Below are 22530 nucleotides of genomic sequence, written 5' to 3' on the forward strand. Positions count from 1 at the left end.
CTACACGCAGGCAATACATGCATACACATAAAATAAAAATAATAAAAAATTTTAAAAGCCAGGTGTGGTGGTGCATGCCTTTAATCCCAGCACTCAGTAGGCAGAGGCAGGTGGATCTCTGTGATTTGAAGGCCAGCCTGGTCTACATAGTGAGTTGCAGGACAGCAGGGGCTACAGAGAGACCCTGTCTCAAAAAAAAAAAAAAAAAAAAAAAATGTCCTCTGACTTCCACACATATACTATGTCATAGGTGAGACTCCCCATAATTATACACAATAATATTAATAATAATAATTTTTAAAATCCTAAAATTAGAAAAAAAGAAATTAAGGACCCTTAAGTTTCAAACTAAAGGCAGACATCAATAATCACCCAAATCACAAAAAAACCCTCCTGCTGTTTCACATGGACAGCTAGCTCATCTGAATCTCTGTCTGCTCCCTCCCTCCAGCTAGAAATTATTAGGAGTCCATTTTCCAGACCAGGAAACAGGCATAACCACAGAAAGCTCCTCAGGTTGGGGCTGGTGGCCACATTCCTGGACACCTCTGGGCTCCACCCTATAGAGCTGGTGCAGTTTCAAAAAACCCTAGTGAGCTGGAGAGATAGCTCAGTGGTTAAGAGCACTGGCTGGTCTTGCAGAGGACCTGGGTTTGAAGCCCAGGGACCACATGGTAGCCAGCAACCCTCTGTAACTCCAGTTCCAGGGGTCTGACAGTCTCTTCTGTCCTCTGCAAGTACTGTACAACGGAGGTGCACGTATATACATGCTAGCATAACACTCATAAAATAAAAATAAATTAAAACAGTTGGGGCTGGGGCTGGGGGTAATTGGGTAGAAAGGTTGCCTAGCATGAACAAGGTCCTGGGTTTGATCCCAGCACTAAGTAAACTGGGAAAGGTGGGGCACACTTATAATCGCAGCACTCAAGAGGCAGAAGGATTAGGATTGCAAGGTCAGCCTTAGCTGAGATTCAGGGTAGCGTGGGCTAAAAGAAGGAAAGAAAAAAGGATGGGAATTGGAGTTGCCCAAAAGGAAGGTAAGCCAGGTATGGTAGTGAACACCTATGATGCCAACACCAGGGAGGCAGAGATAGGTGGATCTCTGAGTGTTACAGTCCAGCCTGGTCCACATAGGGAGTTCCAGGCCAGTCAGGACTGCCACTTATAAGATTTCAAGTGGTGCTGATGGCCTGAGACCCCTGGGAGACAAAGCAGCCCCAAAGGTGGATCACGTGCTATTGGTCTGACAAGAACTAGAGCCAATGATCATCGGACTCACTCTCATCAAGCTTCAATGTGCCGAGTGTGGTTCATTCACAATGAAAGAGCACTCCAGGCACCAAGAAAAGGGCTGACCCTGCTCCAAGAGAGAGGAAGGAGTGAAAGGTGGAAATCAGCCTGCCCTAGGGTCCAACTAGACACTGTCCCTCTCTGCCCCCGCCCTCAGGTGAGAGGCAGCAGCCAGCCTGTCTCTGCTCACCTCCTGGCCTTTACACAGGCTGTTCTCACAGCTTGGAATGCTTTTTCAAGATACCTTCTCCCAGCACTCGGGAGGCAGAGGCAGGCAGATCCTCTGTGAGTTCGAGGCCAGTGTGGTCTACATAGCAAGTTCCAGGCCAGCTGGAGCTACAGGGAGACCCTGTCTCAAAAAGACCAAAAACAGACCAGGTGTGGTGGTGCACGCCTTTAATCCCAGCATTTGGGAGGCAGAGGCAGGCAGATCTTTGTGAGTTCAAGTCCAGCCTGGTCTACAGTGAGTTCTAGGACAGCTGGGACTACAGGGAAACCCTGTCTCAAAAAAAAAAGATACCTTCCCGATCTATTACCAGTCTGATACATAATCCCCACCCACAGTGATCTAGCCACTGCACCCCAACCCCCACTGTTATCATCAGGCAACAGGGTCTTTTATCTCATCTCCTCTGGAAGGGTGTCAGGCACAAGGCCATGCCCCTAGGCACACAGGAACAATGTGCTATAGCACCAGGAAATACTACTCAATGACCATTGACTCACGTCTATGATAAAGAGTTATTATTTGAACTCCCGTTTTACTATTTATTTATTTAGGCAGGATTTCATTATGTAGCCTCAGCTGAAACTGAGCCCTGAGCTACCCACCAATTCTGTAGTCCCCACCCCAAGGAGACAGTCTCATGTAGCCCAGGCTGGCCTTGCATTGGCTATGTAGCTAAGGATACCTTAAACTCCTCCTGATTTCCTGCCTCCATCTGGGATTAAAGGCATATCCCAATGTGGTGCTATACGTAGACCCAAGGGCTTGGTGCATCCAGCCACCCAGCTTGCTTTTCTGTAAGATGAGGGTGTTATATAGGTGGCACAAGGCAGTGGTAGAATGTTAAAGCATTCTTAGCCTGGGTTCCATCTGCAGCTCTAAAAAGTTAAAAATAAATAGATATGAATTCACAGCTGATTCTCCAGGTCCTCTACAAAGGGCTGTTGTCGTTATCCTAAGCTGCTCTAGACATTTCTGCACCTGAGACCCTGGGCTAGCTTTGGGCAGCAGACTTGTGACCCTAAAGGAGGGCTTAACCCCTCTCTGGCCCTTGTCATTTAGCCTCAGGAGTTGGCAAAGGGATAGTGGCTGGGAATTTTTTTGCATTTGGACAGGAACCCAGGAAGTTAGGGCTCCAGCTTGGAAGGTGCGGGTTGGGCTCTGTCCTGTGGACACAGTGCCTCTCTGAGACTATCACCTGGGTAGGAAGTGGGGCTACCATTCCAGGTGAGTGTTTCACCTGCCAACCTAGTGAGATAAGTCACCTGATGCCTGTTACTGCATCCCAGAGACATACCTTGGGCATGTCACTAATGCCTTAGGCAAGGGACTGAGTCTTCCCTTTAAAACCAAGGAGTGGGGTGCTGGGTGTGGTGGCGCATGCCTTTGATCCCAGCACTCAAAAGGCAGAGGCAGGCGGATCCTCTGTGAGTTTGAGGCCAGCCTGGTCTACAGAGTAAGTTCCAGGCAGCTGGAGCTAGAGGGAGACCCTGTCTCAAAAAGACAAAAAAAAAAAAAATCCAACAACAACAACAACAAAAAAAAACAAGGAGTGGAGTGGACATGGTGGCTCATACCTTTAATCCCAGCAGAGGCTGGTGGATCAAGTCAGCCTGGTCTACATAGCTAGTTCCAGGCCAGCCAGGGCTACAGTGAGATCCTGTCTAAAAAATAAACAAGGGCTGGAGAGATGGCTCAGCAGTTAAGAGCACTGGCTGCTCTTGCAGAGGACCTGGGTTCAAATCCCAGCACCCACATGTCAGCTAACAATTGTCCCTAACACCAGTTCCCAGGGATTCAACACCCTCTTCTGGCCTCTGAGGATACTGAATGACATGGGTGAACTTACATAGATGCAGGAAATATACACATAAAATAAAAATAGTAAATATTTTTAAAAAACCAACGAAACAGTGCCAGGCATATCCTAATCCCAGCACTTGGGAGACAGAGGCAGACAGATCTCTGTGAGTTCAAGGCCAGCCTGGTCTACATAGCAAGTTCCAGGCCAGCTGGGGATAAAGGGAGACCCTATCTCAAAAACAAAAACAAAAACAAAAAACCAACCAACCAAACGAGAACAAGTCAGAGTAGGCTGGAGAGAGAGGGCTTAGCAGCCCAAAGTGCCCCCACATTATCATTATCCTGTCATCTTCTGGTGTGTTCTGGTTCTGCAGCAATCTGAAATTTCATGCGAAACCTTTTATACTTTTGCAGCTCTCAGCCCCTGGAGCCAACAATCTGCATGCAATCTTCTCTACCCGGCTGGGCCGACTGAGCCATCTACATGTATACCAACATTCTTGAACAATCCAGGAAGCAGCAATGACAGATGGAAGTACCCCTGCTGTCCACAGGTACCTGGTTGGCTGCAGGCCCTTGGCATACTCTTTCCCTCCTGTGCTCCTGAGTGCCAGCCAGATGGCCACTGGATGTGCAGAAACATCAGAGGAAGGAAATAGGCTCTAGACTCTAGTCAAATTCACAGTAAAAAATAGGGAGTGGGGTGGAGTGGGTCCACCAGAGCACCCCTCTTAGCAGAGTCCTACAGCCCAGCAGCCCTAAGGTATTCCAGAGCCAAAAGAATTTAACCCAGGGCTGGAGAGGTGGATCAGCTGTCAAGGGCACTGAGTGCTGTTTGCAAAGGACCCGGGTTCAAGAGTACTGGATGTTCTTGCAAAGGACCCAGGTTCAGTTCCCAGTACCCACAAGGCAGCTAACAGCTGTCAGTAACTCCAGTTCCAGGGGAAGCCCTCTTCTGGCTTCTGTGGGCATTGTATGACGGGGTGCACTACATGCAGGCAATACATTCATCCATATAAAATAGTAAAAAATAATAAATAAAAAAGAAACAGTATTAAAAAAAAATTCATGTCAGGCATGGTGGTACATGCCTGTGATCCCAGCACTCAGGAGACAGAAGCTAGACAAAGAATGCTACAATTTTGAGGCCAACCTGAGCTACATAATAAGTTCCAAGCCATCCTGGGCTACTCCATGAGATTCTGTTTCAAAAACACCAAAACCATGGCCAGATGTGTTTACTCACACTCCAAATTCAGGAGGCAGAGGCAGGTGGTTCTCTGAGAGTTGGAGGCAAGCCTAGTCTACACGGCTGAGTCCCCTCAGGCCAGCCAGAACTGCAAAGTGAAAACTTGTCTCAAAAATAAAGAAAAATATAAACAAACAAACAAAAAACCTCATCAAAACAAAACCGAAAAATATATATACATAAACCAGGTGTGGTGGCGCACACCTTTAATCCCAGCACTCAGGAGGCAGAGGCGGGCAGATCTCTGTGATTTCAAGGCCAGCCTTGTCTACATAATGAGTTCCAGGCCAGCTGGGGCTACAAGAAGACCCTGTTTCAAAAAAGACCAAAATGTATATATATGTATGTGTGTGTGTGTGTGTGTGTGTGTGTGTGTGTGTGTGTTTACGTATAAAATTAATTCAGTACCTAAAAGCCAAAGTTGTGGAAAGGTCTCTGGCTATGGTGTAGCCAAAAGGGAACATAAATGGTACTAATATTTATTATTATCGTTTTGGTGCTTGGGATATAACCCAGGGCCTTGTGAGCTCTACCCTTGAGCTACATTCACAGACTTCTGGTGGTTTTTTTGTGACAGTCTTACAATGTAACCCAGGCTGACCTCAAACTTAAGGATCCTCCTGCCGCAGCCTCCTGAGTCCCTATGAACACAGGCTTACCTTATTCAGCCCAAGTCAGCACTTCCGATATCCCAGTCACTACGTCCTTGTGTTAAGACAACATCAGCAAACTCCTAGTGGGAGAACCTGTGGTCTATAGAGACCAAACAGCTGGTGGAAGGTCCCAGGGAAAATGGAACTGTAAATACCCACCAGAAGCCCAGATGGAAAGGGTGCTGGGACTGCAGGTGCGGGCTGACTAACACCCAACTTGGTAAGCCCTTTCTGAGCCTACTGGCTCATCCCTCAGGTACAAGCCCTTTCTAAGCCTACCGGCTCGTCCCTCAGGTACAAGTGACATCAGAAGGTCCATCCCACTGTCTCTTTCCACAGTTAAGACACTGAACCAAAACAGGGCTCAGTGTGAGGGCTGCTGGGAAAACTCATTCCTTAACATTGGCAATAACATGAGCTGGAAAGGTGGCTGAGCTGGGAGAAAAGGCACTTGCCACCAAGCCAGACAACTTGAGTCCAATCCCCAGGACCCACATGGGAGAAAACTGACTCCCAAAAGTTGTCATCTGACTTCCATGACTGGCAACGTGTCACATGCCTATGTGCATACATAAAATAAATAAAAATGTAATTTAAAAAAATGTATCTGAGAGCCAGGAGTGGTGGTGCATGCCTTTAGTCCCAGCACTCAGGAGGCAGAGGCAGGTGGATCTCTGTGAGTTCAAGGCCAGCCTGGACTACATAGGAAGATCCAGGCCAGCTGGGGCTACAGGGAGACCCTGTTTCAAAAAGACCAAAAAATAGATTGATGATGACCTCTGGTGATACTGTCTCACTGACGCCATCACTGAAGTGTGCTGATGATGCCCCTGGTCTGAGGGGGCGGGGAAAAAAAAAGACCGAAAAATAAAAAATAACAATAAGAGCACTGGCTGCTCTTGCAGAGGACCCGGGTTCGATTCCCAGCACCCTCATGGAGGCTACAAACTGTCCTTAACTCCAGTTCAGGGGAATCCGAAGCCCTCTTCTGACCTCTGTGGAATTGCACGACACAGGTGCACTCACATACATGCAGGCAATACACTCATACACATAAAATAAAAATATTAATAAAATATTTGAAAATAATAATAATAAAAATAAAAGTATTTGAGACAGGGCCAGTGCAGCCCCGGCTAGCCTGGAACTTGCTATGTAGAGCTGGCTGGCCAGGGACTTACAGAGATCTGCCTGCCTCTGTCTCCTGAGGGCTGGGATTAAAGGCGTGTGCTACCATGCCCAGCCTTAAAAAATTTTTTTCAGCTGGGTGTGGTGGTACACGCCTGTAGTTCCCCCCCTCAGGAGGCAGAGGCAGGCAGATTTCTGTGAATTCAAGGCCAGCCTGGTCTACATAGAGAGTTCCAGGACAGCTGGGGCTAGAGGTAGACCCTGCTTCAAAAAGACCAAAAAAAAAAAAAAATTTTTTTCAAAGACTGACGACAATAAAAATAATATGTAGCCCCAATGTTGGAGTGAGTCAGAGACAGGTGGATCACTGGAACTCATTGGCCAACCAGACTGGAGGATCAGTGAGCTGGGTTCCCTAAGTGACCCTGTATCAAAAAATATAAGGTGGGGGGGGTGCAGTGAGATTGGCTCAGTGGGTAAAGGCATTTGCTACGTAAGCCAGACCTCCAGAGTTCAATTGCCAGGACCCTCATAAAGGTAGAAGGAGGGAACTGACTCCACAAAGTTGTCCTTTGCCCCCCCCCACACAAATGATGGCATGTGCACCAATACAACATACATCATACACACACAAACACACACAAATACACACACACACACATAGATCATATACATACAAACATATACACAAAGAAATATACACACATACATCACACACAAACACATCGTACACACAAACACATAGACACAAAGAAAACATACACAAATACACGCACACACAGACATCATAAACACAAATACACACACACAAAAACACATCAAATATGCGTCATACACACACACACAGTTGCCCACACACATGCACATAACGAGGAAGCCCACAGCAAGGAGGATGTTATCACAAGGCACACAACAGCACACCTGGCACATTTCCTGGAATGGAGCAGAGCTACCTGGAGGCAGAACAATGGGGACAAGAGTCAATCAAAATCCCTGTTCATTCACTTCCTGGATCCTAGAAACAGCTCCAAGCGGAACTTGCCCACTGGCCAGATGGGATAAAATGAGGCTCCCAGGGCTGCCCTGGCCAGCTTGCACCCAAATCTTGCTACAGATCAGGCAAAGAGGCCTGTGCCCAGAGAGGTTGGGACAGGCAGGGCTGCCAGGCTGATGATGGGCAACACAAGAACAGACAAGCAGATGGATTCATTTGGAAGACAGGAGCCAGTTTTTAAAAGGGGAAGCAAGCTGAAGAGTCAACCAGGGAGACCCAGAAAACAGAGACCCTTGAAATTCAGTCAGTCAGAAGGCACAGAGCAACTCAAGCAAGCATTCAGTCATCACTAAGTGCAAAGGGCGCAGATTCGCACACCAGAGGTCATCCTGAACACCTTAGCCAGACAACAGCGGACTTCAGAGTGGGCCTAGACAGATGGAACAACCAAATGTTGTTGGTAGAAGGGGTCTGTCCAGAACAGAAAAACAGCGGAAATGGCTCCAGATATATGACTGGCCAGCCAGACCCCTGGGATCATCCCCCTTTAGGCAGCGGAGTAGCAGGTGCTACTTCTGAGGCGCATACACTAAGATATCTAGGTGGCAGGGAAAAGATCTCTCCAGGATCACAAGTAAAGAGATGTCAGGGTACACACCAGGAAAGCTACTGCTAGATGCAGGATGAGGGGTCTGCACTGAACGTCTGGTCCCAGGTCTTATCCAGTGCGAGGAATCATCCCTGGGCCTGGGTCTGCATCCCAGGTCCCAAGAGGGACCCACTGAGACCGCCCGGTCTACAGCCCCTTGCAGAGACCCATCGGGACTTTGATCCAGTGTAAGTCAATGACCCAGGGACTGGGTCTGCATCCAGGCTCCCCATAGGAACCCAACTAAGACTTTCTTTCCAAACCTCATCCAGTGTAAGCCATCAGCCCCGGCCTGGGTCTGCATCCCAAATCCGTGCAGGGACCTACTGGGGCGGATCAGTCTACTTCATTGTCCCTCCCAGGGGCCCACTGAGACAGTCTTTCCAGCCCTCACCCAGTGCAAGCCATAAATTCCACCTGGGTCAGCATCCGGGATCCCCACAGGAACCCACTGAGACTCTTATCCCAAATCCCCGCAACGATCCACTGACCCCGTACAGTTCACAACACAGTCCCTTGCAGGAACCCATAGGGACTCTGCCAGCCCTCACGTAATGCGAGCCGTCAGCCCGGGCCAGGGTCTGCATCCCGTGTCCCCACAGGGTCCCTCGCTCCCGGCCGTCCCGAAGGGCCCGCCCCCGGCCCTCGGTCCTGCCCTGTCTCGGCGCTCGCGTGAAGAGTTCCGCCATTCCTGGGTCCGCCCTAGGCCGCCGCCCGCCCGTCCCGTCCGGCCTGTGCCCCGGGAGGTGGAGGAAGCACCGGCGGCGCGCTCGCTCAACTCGCTCACCGGCCCACGAAGTTCTCCAGCACAGAGCTCTTGCCCGCGCTCTGGCCGCCCACCACGGCGATCTGCGGCAGGTCCAGGTGGCAGCTCTGGCCAATGGAGCTGAAGGCGTCCTGCAGCTTGTTGACCAGTGGGATGAGCTCTTCCATCCCGCGGTTGCCCATGGCGCCGGCCGCCTAGCCCGCCGCTTCCCTGGCAACCACTGCCCGGGCTCGGAGGAGACTGCGGCCGTGGCTTCTTCCCGCTAGGCTCAGCTCACCCGGCCCAGGTTCCCCTCAGGAACGACGCCCAGGACCCGGCTCGGCCTCACAGTCGCCGCCTCATCCGGTTCTCAGGCGACACCCGACCCGAGCGACCTCCCCGCCCCGCGGCCTCCGAGGGAGGAGCCCAGGGCCTCAAAGCTGACTCAGATTGGTCATCGCGCTGCCACCCAAACACGGGAGCCAGTAACATGGAGGCACGAAGAAGCCAGCCCCCCGAGAAGCCTTCAGCGAGGTGATTGAATGGGGAAATTGTCACTATTAGCTAACAACCAATAAGAAGAGGGAAGTGAGTTGTCAAGGCGGGGAGGCGGGGTTTCTGGAAAACACGCCGATACCTCCACCCACTAGGTGGGAGAGGCGCGCAGGCTTATTGGGCAATTTAAACGTCAGTTTTAAACGATGACCAATGAGGTGAGGAATGGATCCTTAAACACGAGTTTGTCGCCAGACGTAGTTAGTTCCTTAAAGATTTCCTATTGGCTGATGTAAATCTCACTTCCTTCCTCCAGCCAATAAGGCAAAATACGGTGGACTTTAGCAAACATTTCTTTTTCATTTTTCTCCTTTAAAAAAAAAAAAAAATTATTATTTTTATTTTATATGTATGAGTGTATTGCCTGCATGTATATGAGTGCACCCGTGCCGTGCAATGCTGCGGAGGTCAGAAGAGGGCTTTGCATTCCCCTGGAACTGGAGTTAAGGACAGTTCTTAGCCTCCATGTGGGTGCTGGGAATCAAACCCAGGTCCTCTGCAAGAACAGTCGGTGATCTTAACCGATGCGCCATCTCTCCAACCCCTAATTAATTTTTAAAAAATAATTTACCGAGAATTTCATACATGCATATAAGATGGTTTGATCAAATCCATGCCCGCTCCCTTCCCCTCCAACTCCTCCCATATCTCCCCACCACTTTTTTCTGATAACGTCATATACTAATTTTATTTATTTATTTACTTATTTATTTATTTATTTATTTATTTATTATTTTTGGTCTTTTTGACAGAGATCTGCCTGCCTCTGCCTCCCCAGTGCTGGGATTAAAGGCGTGTGCCACCACACCCAGCTACTCTTTCTTTTTTTAAAAAAGTTTTTTATTATTTTTTTATTTTATGTGTATGCGTGTACTGTCTGCATGTAAGTAAGTTCACCCCTGTCGTGCAATGCCCGAGGAGGATAGAATGGGCTGTTGGATCCCCGGAACTGGAGTTACAGTTCTTAGCCTCCATGTGGGTGCTGGGATTCGAACCCGGGTCTTCTGTAAGAACAGCCAGTGTTCTTAACTGCTGAGCCATCTCTCCAGCTCCTTTTCTTTTTTTTTTTTAGTGGGAATTTTGCTACTCTAACATTCCCTCCTCTGAAGAGATAACCCTAAAATCTTTTAAGGATTAGATAAAAGCTCCCAGATACTTTTGACATTTTTAGCCTTTGGAATGGAGTATGTTGTGACTTTTAGCTAAAAAACTGGCTACTTTTCTTTGGGGTCTTTTTTCCCCTAACTGCCTAGCCAATTCTATCTCCTATTTTTTTTTTTTTTTTTTTTTGTTTGTTTTTTTTTGTTTTTGTCTTTTTGAGACAGGGTCTCCCTGTAGCTCTAGCTGTTCCGGAACTCACTATGTAGACCAGGCTGGCCTGGAACTCGCAGAGATCCGCGAGTGCTGGGATGAAAGGCATGCACCACCATGCCCAGCCATTATCTCCTATTATCACACCATCCTCTGAAGAAGTTACCCAACTTGCGGATAGGGAATCAGGTCGAAGACTGCTCTGGCTTCTTCCATGCTGAACAGGGATGCAGAGTGAGGCAACTGGGCTACTCCTTCAGGGGATCTACCTAAAAGACTTCCAAATTGCATAACTCTTTTTTTTTTTTTTTAATTGTGAAGGAGAAGTAAAGGCAAGAGTATAGCATTACAAGTTCTAGACAGGGAACTAGAAAAAAGAACAGGGCAATTTTCAAATGTTCATATGAGAGTCCATTGGAATTTCTTGACAAGGGCTTCCAAAAGCATCCCTCTATTGGGTTCCTCCTCATTTTTCTTTTGTCTTCCAAGGCTGGACTTGAGAGTGATGGATTCGGGATTTGTTTTCAGGTATTTTGCTAGCTGTTGGAGTGGTTAGAATCTGTATCAGTTCCCTCTCAAAGGCTTTTTGGAGGCAGTCTGTCTAGCCCTAGCTGGCAACAAACTGGCAGTGATCCTCTTGCCTCCGCCTTCGCCTGCTGGGATTACAGAAATGGGCTACACTCACTTGGCTAACTTCCTGTCTTGATTCTGACTGACAACTGTATTTGTCCATTAAAAAAAAAAAAAAATTCCTTCCTTGTGTTAATTTGTGACATTCTTTTGTTCACTTTTCTCATGCAAGCCTGACACCTTGTGGTGAGGCTCGGTGATTGCCGTTCCTGAGTTGGGACACTACTGAAAACATTTGTGTTAGAAATCATCTCAGATCCCAGCTCTGGAGGAAGTATCCCAACCCCCTCTGAAAGTGAGTCCACACTTTTGCCCTGCTAGGCTATACCTGAGATTGTGTGTGTGTGCTCACGTGTTTGGGTATATGTGTTTCTAGAGACTGAACGTGGGGCATTATGCATGCTAAGTGCTGTAACACTGAGCTACGGCCCCAAGCTTTATTTTCACATTTTTGAGATGACAAGGTCTTCCTTATAAGTGTCCCAGGCTGCTCTTGAACTTTCAGTCCTCCTGCCTCAGCCTTTCACGTGTATGAAGCCATTAGAGTATGCTGACTTTATCATGACAACTCCAGCTGATTCATCGGGAAGATTAGGGTTATACATCTTCAGCAGTGCCCATGAGAAATAAACTCTGAAAAAGGTAATTTCTTGGGTTTAGGAAGGACCATATTCTGGGAAGTGCTTCAGAGGAACAGACAGTAATTCGAAGAGTATAGTAAAGAAGGAATAGAAACCTTCAGGAGACATCTCAGCTTCTTCGAGAGTTTGAATGTTGAATAAGCCACTTAAGTGTGATATCTATATTATCCTTTTCTTTGCAAGAAATTGAATAGCAGCAAATTTCTCTATCATGAATAGCAGACAGATTCATTTTTTTCAATTAGCTGTTTCTCATCCAAGGCATTTGGAAGATCTCTCTTGTTTCCAAGCCTGTAAGTTGGGGGAAAGCTGAGGCCTCCCCCTTTTTGGTCAAACCCCCCATTCCCCTTCCTTTGTGTGATCTTTTAAAAAACATTTTATTTTTTAAAATATTCTTATGTGTATGAGTGTTATGCCTGCATGCAGGTAAGTGCACCCGTGTCGTGCAATGCCCGCAGAGGACAGAAGAGGCTGTCAGATCCCCTGGAACTGGAGTTATGGACAGTTGTTAGCTGCCATGTGGGTACTGGGATCTGCAAGAACATTCACTGTTCTTAACCACTGAGCCATCTCTCCAGCCCCTTTTGTGCAGATTCTTAGCCAACTGGGAATGACTATGAGGCTAGACCCCAGCCAATGGGGAGAAACACTACTATGGTGTTAGGAGTTAGGATAAAAACTCGTCCTATCCCTTATTCCATGTGCTTGTTTCTCCTCTGTGCATCCTTTTGAGCAGAAGTAAAGGTTTACCTTGTCAAGATACTTTAATTGGAGTGGTGGTGGTCTCTTCCTTTGCAACCTGAACATTTCTAACCTGAACATATTTCTAACACAGCTGAGCCATTTCCCCTGTGATGGTTACTTTCTCCCCGCCCCCATCCCCGTACTGGGATGGCCATCAGGGCTTCCACATAATACACACATGCTCAACCACTGAGCACCACTTATCATCAGTGAGAGGGGAAATAAATAATAACAGTGATGATTGGACCAGGAAAGGGACCCCCCGGATAGGCAACCTCCCCAAGAAGACACAGACACACACTCTTAGAAAAATCTTTAAAAAAAAAACAAAAACAAAAACAAAAACAAAAAACAGTATCTTCCAGCCTCCCAGCCCCAGCCTCTCCTTCCCCCAAAACCAGGTCATCCCAGGGTGATCCCCACTGAGGCCAGGGCTTCGATGGCCCAGGGTGGACAAAGGCTGTAGTCCCCATACATGGTGAGCATGAAGTTCCGAACGAAGTCTGGGAAGCTCTGCTCCAAGATGCTGCTGCGCATAGCACTCAGGAGCTGCAGCTGCAGGTGGAGGGGCATCAGTCTGGGTGTCCACCAACAGGAGCCACTGCCCACAACTCCATGGCAAGCCAGGAATCCTGCCCATGCCACACCCATAGAAGCTGCCCTTGATTTACCCCACAAAGGAAGCCCCCACATGCAAGACACTCATCATACCCTAGACACTTAAGAGTTCTGCCTGATCCCAAAAGGGGAGCCCCCAAAAAATCAGGCCCTCAGAACTGGAACCACAACCTCAACGTACTTAACAGTCCTGCCCCATCATACCCTAAAAAGGAAGACACATCCCCAAATGGGGAGCCACTGCAAGACAGCTAGATTACTGCCTACATCTTGCTGCCTAAAGTAGAGCTTAAACCCCAGGACACTTAAGAGTAGAGTCCCAGAGTCCTTTAATCCCAGCACTCACACTCAGGAGGCAGAGGCAGGCAGATCTCTGTGAGTTTGAGGCCAGCTGGGGCTACAGAGAGACCCTGTCTCAAAAGGACAAAAAAAAAAAAAAAAAGTAGAGCCGCACCCCATCATATCACAAAATGGAGAGCTGCGCCCCCAAGGCACCTAGACTAAGGCCCATGGCCTGCCTTGGCAAAGGGGAGCCCCACCCACACCCCACCCTAAAAGGAAGACCTGCCTCATCACAACCCCAAAAGGGGAACCCTGCCCCATCACTCCCACCTCCTGGTCAGCTAGACTACAGCCCACACCCATGCCCCATCACCAAAAGCCCAGCCTCAGCAAAGCACTAGGAAGCCCCACTCACACCATATCCAAAGGGCTAGGCCATGGCCCCATGTGGACATTACTCCATCTCCAGGCCCAGACCCACCTGGTAAGCTATGTTATGCACAGTGAGGTGGTGGAGTGCAGCTGTGTTGTCGCTGTGCAGGAGAGCGTGCAGGAAGGCACGACTGTGCCTGGGGGTCAACAGGTGACTGGATGAGCATGGCCCTGGCCCTCCCCCTTCTCCCTCTCCAGTCCCCAATTCCCATCACCTACTTCTGGCAGGTAGGACAGGAACACTCGGGGTTTATGGGACTGAAGTCTTTGGCATATTGTTGCTTCTTCAACTGCAGGTTCCCAGTGGGCACCAGGGCAGAGCCAAAGCGCTGCAGCAAGAGAGAGTAGAATGGGGGGGGGCGTCTTCAGCCCTCCCAACCCTTCCAGTCCCTCTGCCCCTCATCTCCCCGCCCAAGACCTCACCGCTGTCCGTGTGGGGTACACACAGTCGAACATGTCGCATCCAAGAGCTACGCAGACCACCAGGTCCGTGGCATAGCTGGGGGTACAGTCAGGGGGTGTGGGAGGATAGCTGAGAACTGGAAGCCTTAGGGAGGGCTTCCCAGGTCCCGGCCCCCTAACTGGACCAATATCTTTCAGAACCACATTCAAATGACTACCTGGTGTTCCCTTTTGTTTTTGTATTGAGACGGGGGTCTCATGTAGCCCAGGCTGGCCTCCAACTCACTATGTAGCCAAGGATGATCCTGAACTCCTGATCCTTCTGCCTCTACCTCCTGAGTGTTGGGATGACAGGTGTGTGCCATCATGCCTGCTATCATCATGCAGCCCCCAGCAAGGCAATACCCCTCTCTCCAAAAGGTTTCACCAAGACAGAGCGCAGGGACCTCCAGGATTTGCTCCCCACAGGGTCCCCTCACCCCAACATACCCAACGCCCATCAGGTATCGGGGTTTGTCCTTAGGCAGCATGGAGGTACTCAATGCCACCATCTTCCAGAACTGGGCCTTGCTCTCTCCCCCGCTCAGACCTCCAATGGCGAAGCCAGGCACGTCCCTTTTGATCATCTCTGAGGGAACAGATGGCTCCAGCTTAAGAGGATTCAAAGTTTTAGGACTTCCCACTAGGTTGACCACACAGCCTGCCACAAGGCTGCCTTCTGCTTTCACTAGAGTGTTTGATAAACTCCCTGAGTGAGTTGGAATATCACCCTGGAATATCAGCCACCCAGGCTGAGGCTGGAGAATCAAAACTTTGAGGCTAGCCTAGGCTACACAGTAAGTTCCAAGCTATCCAGAAACAAAACAACAAACAAAAAAAGGGTGTGATGGTTCACACCTTTAATCTCAGCAAACAGACAGGTGGGTCTTTGTGAGATGGAGACCAGCCTGGACTACATAGCAAGTTCTAGACCAGCTGGGGCTATAGGGAGACCCTGTCACAAAATAACAACAATAATAATTAATAATAGTAATTTTTTAATGTAAAAAGTTTTTTTTTTTAAGAAAAGAAGGGAGAGGAGAGGGGAAAGAAGGAATGTAGCTTCAAGGGAGTCTGGTATTGTCACTTTGGGTTTGTAGGCTCTGGAAGGAAGAGAGGGAAGGAAGGAGGACTAGAAGGCAGGCTAGTATGTTTAGTTTAAATGTAGTAAATTCATTTAGGGCCCCTGCCTAGCATGGGTGAGGCCCTAGGTTTCATCGCAAGAACCACAATCCAAATCCATTTCAAATTACAATATTTTCTGCTTGCAATGTGGTTATCAGAGTGGAAATCATCTCAAGCCAAGATGCATCTACAGTCTGCCACACCTTGTCCCTAGTAGACACAGGTCCTACAAGAAGGAAGGGAGGGAACAGAGGACAAAAAGAGGACTCTGTCCAGGGGCACTGCTGGTGACCATAGCTGCCATGGCAATGGCAGGCAAGGCTCTCTACTTTTATTAAATCCCTTTATTTGTGTGTTTCTATGGATACATATGTCATGCACACCCTGTATGGAGGTCAGAGGACAACTTGCGCGAGTCAGTTCTCTCTACCTTGTGGGTGCTGGGAACTGAACCCAGGTCTTCTGCAAGAGCAGCCAGTGCTCTTAACTGCTGGGCAGCTCTCCAGCCCCTATTTTTTGTAAACTGCGACCCATTTTTGAAGCTGGTTCTTATGTAGTTTACACTAGTCTTAACTCTTGATCGTCCTTCCTTACCAACCTGAGTATACCCACACAGACCCTAAACAAAAAAAAAAAATTAAAATCTAAGATCAGTATTTCCCTTGTGAACAACGGAAACTCAGATTTACTACCATTCTCCATATTCATGCTGCTGCACGCTGCCTCAGAACCTTTGTCTCAACCACACTGTCCATCTGTAGCATCCTTTTGTTCCTTACCTGCCATCATCCTGTGCCTGGTCCTTGGGGGGATATCAAGGAGATGAACTATCTACAATCCTGCCAACACTTAGCTCTAACTTTTGTTTTTGTGTGTGTGTGGGGGGGTTTTTGTTTTTGTTTTTTTGATACAGGGTCTCCCTGTAGCCCTAGCTGTCCTGGAACTCACTATGTAGACCAGGCTGGCCTGGAACTCACAAAGATCTGCCTACCTCTGCCTCCCAAGTGTTGGGATTAAAGGTGTGCACCACCACACTAGGCAGTGTGTGTGTTTTTTGAGAGAGGGGTCTCACTGTAGCCCCAGCTGGCCTGGAACTCACTATGTCGACCAGACTGGCCTCAATCTCACAGAGATCTGCCTGCCTCTGCCTCTACCTTTCAGGCATGCAGCCCGTAAGTTCTCATCCAGTCCGCCCTGGATGATGGCGAAGAGGTTCTGTTTGTCTGGACGCTGATGGGCTGCAATGCACCGGTCCAGCCAGCGAACTGACCTGCAAGAGAATCCCAGGTGGTGAGCCCCTCAAGTCCAGAGAAAGAGAAGGAGCTGCAGCTGCGGGGCCTGGATCCCACTTCCCACATGTGTTTATGTACAGACCTGTGCATGGCCTCCTCCACACGTGGGCCTGTTACTGTACTGCTCACCACATCGTCCAACTGCATGATGATATCAGAGCCTGAGGGTGAGAAGGCAACCTCAAATGAGGAGCAAGAGGGACCTTGCCAGACCCCTCCATATACCTCCATGAAGTCATCCTAACTTGGGTTTTTTTTTTTGTCAGTGTCTCCCTGTGGCCCCAGCTTGCCTGGAACTCACTATATAGACCAGGCTGGCTTCAATAAATTGTAAACTTTTTTTAAAATTTTAATTTATTTTTATTTTATGTGTTCGTTTTTTGGTCTTTATGACTCAGGGTCTCCCTATAACCCCTGTAGTCCACTTGCTATGTGAACCAGGTTGGCCTTGAACTCACAGAGATCCACCTGCCTCTGCCTCCTGGAGTGCTGGGATTAAAGGCATGTACCACCACATCTGGCTTTTATTTTATGTGTATGAGTGTTTTACCTGCATGTATATAAGTACACCATGTGTGTGCAATGTTCCTGAAGGCCAGGAAAGGCCATCAGATCCCTAGAACTGTAGTTACAGACAGTTATCAGCCACGATGTGCGTGCTGGGAACCAAACCCGAGTCCTCTCGAAGAATAGCCAGTGGTCTTAACCACTGAGCCATTTCTCCAGGCCTTTAACTTTTCTTTTAATTAATAAAAATAAATATTTCCTAAAAAAGAAAGAGCCAGGCATGGTGGCACACATCTTTAATCCCAACACTGGCAAGGCAAAGACAGGATGATCTCTGTGAGATCCAGTCCAGCCTGGTCTACATAGCAAGTATCTGACCAGTCAGGGCTCCCGGCTACAGGGAAAAAGAAAATAGAAAGCAAGCAAGCAAGCTCTCTCCCTAAGCCTGCAGGCAGTGCTCCTTCCTATTTCTTTTCTTTTATTTTTATTTTTATTTTTTGGTCTTTTTGAGACAGTCTCTGTGTAGCTGCAGCTGGCCTGGAACTTGCTATGTACACTAAGTTGGCCTCGAACTCACAAAGATCCACCTGCCTCTGCCTCTGCCTCCCTCCCAAGTGCTGGGGTTAAAGGCATGCACCACCACACCTGGTATTCCTCCCTATTTCTGCTTCAAGTTCCTTCCTTGACTTACTTTAAAAAAGGACTAGGTCTTGTGTGAGCCAAATAAATTCTTACCTCCCCAAGTTGTTTTTAGTCAAAGTGTTTATTTAGCACAGCAACAGAACAGAAACTGAGACAGACAGACAACTTGGTAGAAACCAGGCCTAGCGGGATCAGGAGTCAAAGCCAATATGAGCAACAAAGCTATACTCTCTCTCTCTCTAAACAAAATAAAAATGGAGCCAAGTGTGGTAGAGCATGCCTATAATCCATCAGGAAACAGGAGAGTCATGAGCTTTCTTTCCTCCAGAGAGACAAAAACCAAGCAATCAAAGCAGGACTCCATAGTGGATCCCCTGCCTAGAATCCCCATGAGGGGCTGACACAGGTGCTTCCTTGCAGAGCATTGGTCTAGTTTGAGTGAGACCCTGGAGCAGGAACAAGCAGCACTGGACCTGGGACACAGCTGAACCACAGGCAAATGAAGCTGGGCGGCAGGAATATGAGTTCTGTCTACTTGTGAACACAAAGGGAAATTTCCTAATTATAGAAATGCCAGGAACAGAGGGATATGCTGTGAGCACACAGTCCCATGGGGAAATGAAAATGGATGTACACTCATCCATATTTACAAAAACTCTAGAAGGATGTATAACAAGCTTCTAACAATGGTGACCTGTTAGAGTGAAGGGAGACAGACAAGACTCTTTATATACACATCTTTACTCAAAAATGAGCCCAAAATGTATCTTTTATTTTAGTTTTGGGTTTGTTTTGAGACAGAACTTCATATCGTTAGATCCTCATCTGAGGGTTGCAGAGATGGTTCAGTGGTTAAGAGCACTGGTTGCTCTTGCAGAGGACCTGGGTTAGGTACCCAACAACCACATGGCAGCTAACACCATCCATAACTCCAGTTCCAGGGGATCCAACACCTTCTTCTGGCCTCCAAGGGCATTGTAGGTACACATGTGGTGCACTTACAAACATGCAGGCAAAATACTCATACACATAAAAACATAGGGCCTAATGGCGCATACCTTCTTCGATCCTAGCACACTCTGTGAAATCCAGGCCAGCCTAGTCTAGATAACAATTTCTAGGCCAGCTGGGGCTAAGGGAAAACATATCTTTAAAAAAAAAAAAAAAAAAAGCCAGGGGGCTGGAGAGATGGCTCAGCAGTTAAGAACACTGGCTGTTCTTGCAGAAGACCCAGTTCAAATCCCAGCATCCACATGGCAGCTAACAACTGTGGAACTCCAGTTTCAGGGGATCCAACAGCCTCTTCTGTCCTCCACAGGCATTGTGAAAAGTCACCTAGTACCTTTACAGTTGACATCCGCCCTTCCTGTTCAGGGAATTGATTAGGAAGCATACCTATTTTGATGAACTACCATCAATTTTTAAAATGTATTTCTCTACCATGGGCTTTGGTAAGACAAGATAAGAATATAGCTTCTTGCTAAGTGCTGAACCAAGTTGAGTGAAAAAAAAACAAAGAAAGAAAAGGGGCTGGAGAGATGGCTCAGCGGTTAAGAACACTGGCTGTTCTTGCAGAAGACCAAGGTGTTTGAATCCCAGCACCCACATGGCAGCTAACAACTGTCCGTGGGATCTGATGCCCTCTTCTGTCCTCTGCAGGCATTGCAAGCAATACAGGCATACGCATAAGAAAAAATAAAAATAATAAATAATTGCCAGGCGTGGAGGCGCACACCTTTGATCCCAGCACTGGGAGGCAGAGGTAGGTGGATCTCTGTGAGTTCAAGGCCAGCCTAGTCTACATAGTGAGTTCCAGGACAGCTGGGGCTACAGGGAGACCCTGTCTCAAAAAGACCAAAAAAAGAAAAATAAATAAATAATTTAAAAAGAAGAAAGAAAAAAAAAAAAGGTAGCAAACCAATAAGCAGTCATCTCCATGGTCTCTGATTCAGCTCCTGCCTCCAAGAGCCCTGAATCTTGCCTTGGTTCCCCTAAGTGACAGTCTTTTAAAATTTGTTTTGGTATGTTTTTTTTTTTTTAGATAGCCTGGAACTCGCTATCTAGACCAGGCAGGCCTTGAACTCAGAGATCCGCCTGCCTCTGCCCCAGAGTGTTGCTAAGTGATGAATTGTAACCTATACACTACAATAAATCCTTTCATTCCCAAGTTGCTCTTGGTCCATGTTTTATCACTGCAGCAGAAAGCAAAACAGGACAGAGATTCTGTCTCAAACAAACAAAATAGGCCAGTGAGATGGCTCAGCAGGTAAAGGTGCTTGCTGTGACCTGAGTTTGATCCCTACACAGAAAGAGAAAATGGATTCACACAAGTTTTTTTTCCTCTGAACTTAAGGGCACACCACAGCACACAAATAAATGAAATATAAGTAAATAAATAAGTAAATAAGGAAATTAAAGCCAACAAACAAAAACAGCACCTACATATTAGGGATTGTGTTGAAATGATTGTCATTGCTTTTTGTTTGTTAGTTTTTGAGGCAGGGTCTTTCATAGTCCCAGCTGATCTAGACCTCCCTCTATATGTAGATCAGGCTGACCTCCATCTCAGAGATACATCTGCCTCTGTTGGAATTCAAGATGTGGGCCATCACACCTAGCTAATATTACTTCTTACCCAACCTCCATCTTCGGAGCTAGGGCATTTTGACAGGGTCTTACTGTGTAGTCCAGGCTAGCCTGGAACATGCAGCAATCTTCCTGCTAAGCAGCCACCACACTTTGCATGTGTGTTTGTTTTGCCTGCATGTGTGCAAGTGCACCCATGTCATATAATGCCCTCAGAGGTCAGAAGAGGAATCAGATCTCCCCACTGGAACTGGAGTTAAAGATGGTTGTTAGGGGCTAGAGACATAGCTCAGCCATTAAGAGCACTGGCTATTCTTGCAGAAGACCCAGGTTCAGTTCCCAGAACCCACATGTCACCTAACAAGTCTCTTCTGGCCTTCCTGGGCACTGCATGGTGTGTGTTCACTTACATATATGCAGGCAAAATACTCATACACATAAAATAAAAATAAATCGCCAGGCTTGGTGACGCCTTTAATCCCAGCACTTGAGAGGCAGAGGCAGGTGGCTCTTTGTGAGTTTGAGGCCAGCCTGGTCTACACAGAGTTCCAGGACAGCTGGGGCTACAAGGAGACCCTGTCTCAAAAAAGACCAAAAATCAAAATAAATAAATAAAATTTAAGACCCTTGTTAGCTGCCATGTAGCTGCTGGGACCCACACCCAGGTCCTCTCCAAGAGGAGGCAGTGCTGGTAACTGCTGCAGCCCGCTCTCCAGCCCCACCCTCTGTATTTTTATGTATATTTGTTGTTCTGTTCTGTTTTCAGTGCTGGGGATGGTATTTGGGCTTCCTTCACTAGGCAAAGCTGAGACATATACTTAGTCCGGGACCCTCTGTTATTTATTCTAACTTGAGTGAGTTTTGGTGAATGCAAATTCAGAGCGAGGTAGAGACTCTGCGCACCGCACCCACAGCGTCTGAGTGATGGGACGCGTGGCACTTTGCAGGCAACTTGAAGGGGCTGAGCCCCGAGGTCCACTCACCTAGTGCGTTTTGGATTTCTACGGATCTCTCTGGGCTCAAAAGCGTCTCCTCCCCGTCGTATGGCGAGCGGAAGCGGACGCCCTCCTCCGTCACCTCCGAAAGGGACACCAGAGACACCATCTGGAAGCCGCCGCTGTCCTGGAGGGGACCCCACCGCGGGGCTGTCAGGAGATGGGGAACCGTTCACCCAAAGAAACGCCCTGGGACCGTGACCCCAACTCACCGTCAGAAGATTGTGGGGCCAATTCATGAAGCCATGGAGACCCTGGGCTTTCTGGATTAGCTCAGGGCCCTGGGTTGGCGAGAGAAAGGGTTCGGTTAGGGGTGAGCCCGACTTAGGGACTTGAAACCCGTCACCTCCAGGCCTTGGGTGAAGCCTCATGCATATTGTGCTTTTGCTGATTGACTTTCTATGAGACGTGGCCCGGCCTGGCTGACACCCGCTCTTACCCCCGCCTCCGGGTTCGAATCTACCCACCGGCCTCAGCCCCAGATGGTAGGTGTTGCCCAAGCAGATGCGGCAGCCCAAGGCATCCAGCTGCTCGGTGGTGATACCCTTCATGGTGGCCTGCGTGCCCACAGGCATGAACACCGGGGTAGCCACCGGGCCGTGAGGCAGCCGAAGCTCGCCCGCCCGGGCTCTGGAGCGGCTGCACTGGGCCACCAGGCGCATTATTCGCGGGGCAGACTCCAGGGACGCGGGACTGCTCGCTCCAACCGCCGCCATCTTTTCTCCTGTACCCACGTGGACTGAGGCCACAATGGGTGGAGCCCTAGTGGACTGGATCACATGATACGAAGGGTGTGCCGAAGCCCTGGGGAAGCGTCTGGAAACCTTGGCAACCGACTCCAACGCGCTCCTCCCACCTCTCTGCCCAGTTTTCCACCTCCTGAAGTGTTTAGAGTTAAAATTCCTCAATGTCCAAATGCCTTCTTACCACTTACCATGTGACTTATATATACATTTGTACACCTGTGCATATATAGTATATATGCTAAA

The 22530-nt window shown here is 48.3% G+C and overlaps 2 protein-coding genes and 1 non-coding gene across 14 annotated transcripts in view; 1 reads left to right on the plus strand and 2 right to left on the minus strand.

Moving 5' to 3' along the window:
* Positions 1 to 9142, minus strand: part of Dnm2 (dynamin 2) — a 98096-nt gene extending 88954 nt beyond the window's left edge. For 3 of the 11 annotated variants that reach the window (XM_029554532.1, XM_008850007.3, XM_008850002.3), the window contains exon 1: positions 8783 to 9136. In XM_029554532.1, the coding sequence (XP_029410392.1) occupies positions 8783 to 8943 (161 nt within the window). In that variant the 5' untranslated portion in view covers positions 8944 to 9136. Of the gene's footprint in view, positions 1 to 8782 lie in introns of all 11 variants that reach the window. The other 8 variants (XM_029554535.1, XM_008850006.3, XM_008850010.2 and 5 more) reach the window with 4 other exon arrangements.
* On the plus strand, positions 5990 to 6047 carry LOC115067150. Its single transcript, XR_003846584.1, has one exon. It is a non-coding gene; the product is annotated as a small nucleolar RNA SNORD48 (small nucleolar RNA).
* A 3812-nt stretch (positions 9143 to 12954) lies between the features above and the next one.
* On the minus strand, positions 12955 to 22294 carry Qtrt1 (queuine tRNA-ribosyltransferase catalytic subunit 1). Of its 2 annotated transcripts, XM_008850014.3 has the most exons (10): positions 22009 to 22294; positions 21754 to 21822; positions 21530 to 21668; positions 16894 to 16972; positions 16674 to 16789; positions 14845 to 14983; positions 14377 to 14452; positions 14173 to 14282; positions 14003 to 14090; positions 12955 to 13176 (listed from the first exon to the last, which is right to left on the minus strand). In XM_008850014.3, the coding sequence occupies exons 1-10, from the start codon at positions 22255 to 22257 to the stop codon at positions 13024 to 13026; spliced, it is 1218 nt and encodes a 405-aa protein (XP_008848236.1). In that variant the 5' UTR covers positions 22258 to 22294; the 3' UTR covers positions 12955 to 13023. The 2 variants fall into 2 exon arrangements, with proteins under 2 accessions (XP_008848236.1, XP_017657940.1); XM_017802451.2 differs by lacking the exon at positions 14003 to 14090 and having other exon boundaries at positions 13021 to 13176.
* Positions 22295 to 22530: the final 236 nt, after the last annotated feature.

The sequence above is a fragment of the Nannospalax galili genome, unplaced genomic scaffold (genome assembly GCF_000622305.1).
Source record: "Nannospalax galili isolate Female #2095 unplaced genomic scaffold, S.galili_v1.0 scaffold1685, whole genome shotgun sequence".
NCBI lineage: Eukaryota > Metazoa > Chordata > Mammalia > Rodentia > Spalacidae > Nannospalax > Nannospalax galili.